At 33.2% G+C, this 7,704-nt stretch overlaps 1 protein-coding gene across 1 annotated transcript; it reads left to right on the top strand.

Moving 5' to 3' along the window:
- Positions 1 to 289: 289 nt before the first annotated feature.
- Positions 290 to 1,273, top strand: LOC112054281 (uncharacterized). Its single transcript, XM_024093986.2, has one exon. It carries the CDS (start codon positions 290 to 292, stop codon positions 1,271 to 1,273), a length of 984 nt encoding a protein of 327 aa, XP_023949754.2.
- The last annotated feature ends 6,431 nt before the right edge of the window (positions 1,274 to 7,704 follow it).

Raw genomic sequence — 7,704 nt, 5'->3', positions numbered from 1 at the left:
GATTTTTCGATTATAAATTTTATTAATTAATTATATTATATTTAATATTATTATTAATATTAAATTAATAATTTAATAATCATTCAAAAAGTAATTTTATTCTGCAAATTATTCAGATACAGAATTATTACAAGGTGATAAAAATATACTCGTACAATAATGGCTGACTCGTCGAAAACTCGAATTGATAAAATGTATGAGTGTTGCGGTCGCAATATCAAAACAGCCGAAATTCTGAAATGTGCAACATGTACAAAAAAGTATCACTTTGTTTGTGTAAACACTTCAAATGATCTTTATATGGACTTATCTTCAGATTTTCTGTCATCATGGTTGTGTCCTGCATGTAATCGTCCCCGACCCGGTAAAGACAATTCTAACACTCCCCTTCGTGTTCCGTCTAGCAAAGACAGTCAAGAAACCATTAAGAGTGGTACCAAGAGAAATAAAAGGAAAAAAATCTCAACTATCTGACAGTGACTCCGGCGCTTCTTATGACTTAACATTAAACGATGTACGTCAGGTTGTTAGAGAAGAACTAAAGGCTTTACTTGATGTGTTCAAAACCAATTTATTGTCTCAGTTTGGCTCTAAGCTTCAGGAAATAACTAATAATGTCACTCAAATTACTGATTCTATATCCTTCATGGAGCAACAGCATGAAGAGCTGAAGAAAGAAATCCAGCTAAAAATTAAGAATATTAACTCTCTGGAAAATGAAAATAAAATTTTACAAACTAACATAAATGATCTTAATACTAGACTATCACAATTAGAACAGCATTCTAGAGCAAACAATGTTGAGATTCAGTGCCTTCCCGAACACCGTAACGAAAACTTACTTTCAGTAGTCAATCAGATAGCGGTTACTACTAAATACAACCTTAAGGAAACTGATATCCATTTGTGTACTCGAACGTCAAAAATCCAAAAAGATAGTCGTAGGCCAAGATCAGTCGTAGTTAAGTTTAGTTGTCCAAGAGTGCGCGATGAGTTTTTGGCCTCTTTAATTAATTTTAATAAAAAAGCCGTGAAGGTCGGTGATAAACTAAATACCAGTCATGTCGGTCTTGGTGGTGAACCAAAACCGATATACGTAGCCGAACACTTGTCGCCTAACCAGAGGGCTTTACATGCTGCTGCGCGTATAAAGGCAAAAGAACTAAATTATAGATTTGTTTGGATTAAACGTGGGTGTATATACATGCGCAAAAGCGATTCAACAGAGTATAAATTCATAAGAAATATGGACACGTTAGCTAATTTAAAATAGTCTTAGGTAATTGTTAGTTAGTAAGTTATTAGTATTGTAATGCATGACGATTTATTTTTTAAATTTTTCAAAATTCAATGTAATTAAATGTTACTATCAAAATGTTAGGGGGCTTCGTTCGTCCACTAACGAAATATACCATGAAATACTGAATCACGATTATCAGATTATAATATTAACGGAAACATGGCTTAATAAAAGCATTTTTGATAGAGAAATTTTCGACACTAGATATAAAGTATACAGACGTGACAGGGACACGTCCTTATTATTTGGACATAAAAATACTGGGGGTGGTGTGCTCATAGCTGTCTTAAACCAACTGGTTTCACGGCGGGAAACTGAGTGGGAAAGTGAGTGTGAAGATATATGGGTTACTATTGATCTTATGACTAATCACGGTAAAAAATCTTTACATGTATGTGCTGTTTATTTAGCCCCACCGGTTAATAACGCATTACTTGATAATTTTCTTGATAACACTAGCAAAGTCTTAAATAATATTAGTAACACCACATTAATTACTGGCGACTTTAACCTTAGCGGTATAATATGGTCTGCATCTGATTATATTTCTGAAGCACACCCATCTCACTACGGTAACTGTATATTGAAAAGCTCCCTTATAGATTTTATGTCCTTGAACGGTTTAAAACAATATAATTTAACATATAACCACAAAAATAAAATTCTTGATTTAATATTAACGAATGAAGATATAAAGGTAAGCAAATGTGAATATCCCATTAGAAAGGTGGATAAGTACCACCCCCCTTTAGAAATCACAATATCCCAAAATATTACGGAGTCTAAAAATGTGAATGAATCTAGGAGTACTCTGAACTTTTATAAAGCAGACTATTTAAAGATTATTAGCAAATTAAACACAATATCGTGGATAGATGAATTTGCTATGTGCAATGATATAAATGCAATGGTTGCAAAATTCTATCAAATTCTACGTAATATTGTATGTACACATGTTCCCATAAGCAAACACAAACGTAGTACTTATCCTGTCTGGTTTTCCTCTCACTTAATAAAACTTATTAAATTAAAACATAAATATCATGAAAAGGTAAAAAAATATAAGAACCCGTTAGATTTGTTAGAATTCCAATACCTACGTAAAGACTGTGATAGCTTGATAACAATCTGTTATAATGAATATATAAATAAAATAGAAATGGCAATAGGAAAAAATCCGAGGTATTTCTGGACTCATCTGAAAAATATTCGGAATAAAAATAGCGCTTACCCTTCAGTTATGACCTTGAATGATAAAAAAGCAAGTAACGCTAAGTCTATATGTGAATTATTTGCGACTCACTTTTCCTCAGTATATGAATATGATAATACAGAAGATAAAAACGAATCAAGTTTGGTAAATTTCAATGACTGTGATGAAATAGATAATCTTAATATATCCCGCTCAACTATTTTTAAAAAATTAAAGAGACTTGACCAGTATAAAGGAGCTGGCCCTGACAACATACCCCCAATATTTTTAATTAAATGCGCGTGGCCACTATCTTTACCGCTTTGTATGATATTTAACAGGTCCCTGAGAGATGGTCAGTTTCCTGATGTTTGGAAAGAAACTAGAGTAGTTCCTATTCACAAGTCTGGTAAACAAAACGATGTTAAGAATTATCGCCCTATTTCCATTATATCGACCATGGCAAAAGCCTTTGAAGCATTAGTTTACCAGCACATGTATTATCACTTGAAAAAATACATCAGTGACAAGCAGCATGGTTTTATGTGCCAACGCTCCACAAACACTAATTTACTACTGCATGTAACAAATATTGCTGAATGCTTAGATAATGGTTACCAAATGGATGCTATTTATACTGATTTCTCAAAGGCTTTTGACAAGGTAAATCACAGTCTGTTACTGTCCAAGCTCCATGCTCATGGTATCTCAGGCACTTTGTTAATGTGGAGTAAATCATATCTAGCTAACAGAAAGTCAGTTGTGGTAATCAATGGATTTAAATCAGGAATGTTTATAGCTCTATCAGGGGTACCACAAGGATCCAATTTAGGGCCTCTCTTTTTTAATGTTTTTATTAATGATATATCCAAAATATTTAAAAACAGTAATGTAAGCCTATTTGCAGATGACCTAAAATTAACGAGAGTTGTTCGGAGTGAAACAGACATAAAATTGCTACAGGAGGATTTGGGTAGATTGAGTTGTTGGTGTAAGATGAATAAAATGTTTTTAAACGTCGAGAAATGTCATCACATAAAATTTACACGAAACAAAAATAAAATATTATCATTGTATGATATTAATGGCAAGCAATTAGCTGAAGTTGGTACAGTTCGTGATTTAGGTGTTATTTTTGATAGCAAGTTGAGTTTTGTACCCCATATAGATAAAACTTTAGAATTAGCTAATAAATCCTTGGGATTTGTACTGAGAAGTTCAAAAAACTTCAAGCACAAGTCAACTATAATAAGATTGTTTGACTGCTATGTTCGGAGTAAACTCGAGTATTGTTGCACCGTCTGGTCACCGTATACTAAAACTCATATACAAAGAATTGAAAGAGTACAACAACGTTTTTTAAAACAGCTATCTTATAAATTTAAAGTCAATCTGCATAATTATACAGACAGACTGACTTACTTTAAGAAGGAGAGTCTTGTAGTTAGAAGAGGGTTAATGGCTATGACATTCTTATTTAAATTATTTAACCATCAAGTTGACTGTTCTGATTTGATTCAAAGATTTCCGATTAGAGCACCGCGCATTAATAGGCCTCGATACCCGTGTAATCTGTTATATCATAAGACCTACAGAACAAAATTAGGCAAATTTTCTCCCATTCCTCGGATGTCGGACCTATATAATGAGTGTGTGAAACATCAAAAGGATATAGATTTATTCCACAATAATCTCAATAATTTTAAGCACTCAGTAATTGATGTACTGAATGCTAATACTTAATAATATAATATTGTGACATCCTTTAAAATTAATAATTTCTTCATATTGACATTTAATATTAATAATAATTTCAGTATGTAAATATAATTGTATTGTATTCTTAATGTATTGTAATTTTTAGATTTAATTTTCTTGTTTATTTTTTTTTAATTTTATGTGATTTATTTTTTATTTTAATGGCTTTTAATTTATTGTAATCCGACATTTTTTTTAGATATTAATTTGCATTGTATATTTTTTGACATTTCATTGCTGACAACTGTAGTTTTGACATAAGTTATATTAATTAGTGAATGCTGTGATAACCTGTAATTAGCTGGGCAATAACTTAGTATATTAATGTAATTTATTGACATGTGACATTGTATCAGCTGTTGGTTGTCCTTATTAAATAAATAAATAAAATAAATAAATAGACTATTACACCTCAGAAAGGCACTTAAAATAGACAAACTCGTCACTGTTATCTCGCCCAGCAAATTCACTTTTGCTCGATCCATAAAAATGACACATCGCGGTACTTAAGAGCCCGTCGTGAGCCTCGCAAGCCGATAGGGAACGCGGAGGAATGTATGTCCCATAAACATTATTATTTTATCTCTTTGCATCGCATATAGATAGTTTATCACATGTTTACACCCACGGTGAATTGGTAAAGCTAATAAAAGTTCTGGTCTTTTATTTACTTGGTCGCTAACTATGGGCCTCATAAAAAGGCTTAGAGTCACACAGCGGGCGATGGAACGAGTTATGCTCGGAGTATCTCTGCGTGATCGAATCAGAAATGAAAATCCGCAGAAGAACCAAAGTCATCGATATATCAATGCGTCGCGAAGCTGAAGTGGCAATGGGTGGGCCACATAGTTCGAACAGCCGGTAGACGTTGGAGTACCAAGGTGCTGGAATGGCGACCTCGCGCTACAAGGCGCAGTGTTGGTAAAACCCCACCAGGTGGACTGACGATATCAAGCGAGTCGCAGGGATTCGCTGGATGTAGGCGGCTCAGTATCGTGAAGTTTGAAAATCCTTACAAAAGGCCTATGTCCTGCAGTGGACATCCATTGGCGGATATGATAAAAAAGTTTTATTTACTTTTAACAATCGCTTAATAAAAACGCAACGCCAGCCCTAATTTTTTTCTTTCAGGCGGTCGGAGCCTAAAAAAAAATCTGTCTAACACTTCAATCATATTTACGAGTATATTGTTTATAATTATTCAGCCAAATCTTTGAAACGACAAACCCGACTTTAATGCGACATTCACTGGAAAATAGAGGAGATATTGTGCAACATAAACGTTACTTTTTATACCGGAATAATTCATAGTTCACGTGGGATTTGTGAAAACTGGATTTGTCGCAGAGGTCACGAACGTCCGCTAGTTTGTTAATAAATGCGTGAAATCCTTTCTTAATAATTAGTCAAATGAAAGAGTAAAACCACGCTCTCACTAAGTTTAACAAAATCAAAATAATATAACTTTAGTTTACCTCTGTCGAGTTTCATTAGTACCTGAATCTAATTGAATTATGCAGAAACAGAATATTACACCATTATCTCCAGACGGCCGGCATTTTGACGGCCTCCGTGGCGAAGTGGTATGCGCGGTGGATTTACAAGACGGAGGTCCTGGGTTCGATCCCCGGCTGGGCAGATTGAGATTTTCTTAATTTGTCCAGGTCTGGCTGGTGGGAGGCTTCGGCCGTGGCTAGTTACCACCCTACCGGCAAAGACGTACCGCCAAGCGATTTAGCGTTCCGGTACGATGCCGTGTACAAACCGAAAGGGGTGTGGATTTTCATCCTCCTCCTAACAAGTTAGCCCGATTCCATCTTAGACTGCATCATCACTTACCATCAGGTGAGATTGTAGTCAAGGGCTAACTTGTAAAGAATAAAAAAAAAAGACAGTATAACTAAAAAGTCATTTTGCAAATTTTGATAAGTATTTTTAAGTATTGGTTTTGATTTTTTTTTTTTTAATAATTTATTTCTATATATTATGCCTATTGCAATAGTTAAGTTCTTACTTTTGTGTAAATAATTTTTAAAAGTCTATCAGAATATTTTATTAAAATTTAATTTGTGATCATTTTGCAAATTAATTATTAGTAAGAGCTAAAAATATCCTGTAATATTCATTTGTACATTTATTGTTACACAGATATTTCAATTTGATGTTTATTAAAAAAAAAAAAAATTGTAAATGTGATACTCAAAAATGTTGCATTGTTGCAGCTTACACCTAAAGATATTAGCATGGCACGTCTGCACAAGTATGCGCAAAAAAAGCTTTAATAATGATTGCGTAGGCATTCGAAGAGCGTATTCGTAGCGTCAGCTCTACGAATTCGCTCTACGGACGCCTACGCAAGTGACAAGCGTAGCCGGTCGTAGCATTTATAAGTACACATACAGTTTCGAACTAAGTACAATTAATATCTATTCATAATAACCTGAAGTGATATAACTAGATGTTATTTATTGTTAAAACCTCTACTTAATCAACATTTTTGCAACAAGAACCTAACACAATAAAATTCGAAAACTATCCTAAACAAAATAATGTTAATATTATATTTTTCATCGAGTCCTATTAGTATTTAAATGTACTTCAGAAACTTCCAGATAAGAAAGTTAAGAATGTTATAAAAAACTTTATTTAAGAATAAACCAATTAAACAAAAGGTAACGGCATCTTCTTAATTAAAACATTTACTAATCGCTTACAGTCATGTAGACTTTCCAAAGTGACGTCAGATAATGAAATAATGTCGCGCGGAATATTCCAGACTAATTCAACTCTAATTAGGCGAATGTTATTTGAAACTTCAACTGGTACACAAAACACGTTTGGTTCATAAATTAAACGCGGATTACGAATTGTTACGTTAGTTATATCGTGCTCTATTAATACTTTATGGTATTAAATTAAGGAATTTTAATGACATTCTCAATTATTTATTACTAGCAGACGCTCGCGACTTCATCCGCGTGAAATTCAGTTTTTCACAAATCTCACGGGAGCCATGTATTTTTCCGGGATGAAAATTAGCCTGTGTTAATCCAGAGTAGAATATATTTCCATTCCAAATTACAGCCAAATCGTTTCAATAGTAGCGGCGTTAAAGAGTAACAAACATCCAAAAAAACATCCATACAAACTTTCGCGTTTATAATATTAGTAGGATTATAATTACTTTTTTTGGTGTCTTCTGTGCATTATGTGTGTGTGTCAAATAATATTCTTTTTTCTTTTTTTTTTTCTAAACCACTTACATTTATAGCTGCAACAATAGATGTTGTCAATAGATGTTGAAATAAAGGATTATTATTTTTGATTTTGATTAAAAAAGACAGTTGAAAGTCTGTCATACAAGCTAAAAACACACGATAATTTAATAAAATAAAGGTACCAATAGAGATAAAATATCAAGTATCATCCCTAACACGAAAAAGTTGATTGAAGC

This window comes from Bicyclus anynana, chromosome 12 (genome assembly GCF_947172395.1).
Source record: "Bicyclus anynana chromosome 12, ilBicAnyn1.1, whole genome shotgun sequence".
Taxonomy (NCBI): domain Eukaryota; kingdom Metazoa; phylum Arthropoda; class Insecta; order Lepidoptera; family Nymphalidae; genus Bicyclus; species Bicyclus anynana.
The sequence above is the reverse complement of the archived record's forward strand: the minus strand, read 5'-3'. Positions and strand labels throughout refer to the sequence as shown.

Coding starts and splice junctions, on each gene's coding strand:
- LOC112054281 (XM_024093986.2), top strand. CDS start 290: ATGATCTTTATATGGACTTATCTTCAGATTTTCTGTCATCATGGTTGT.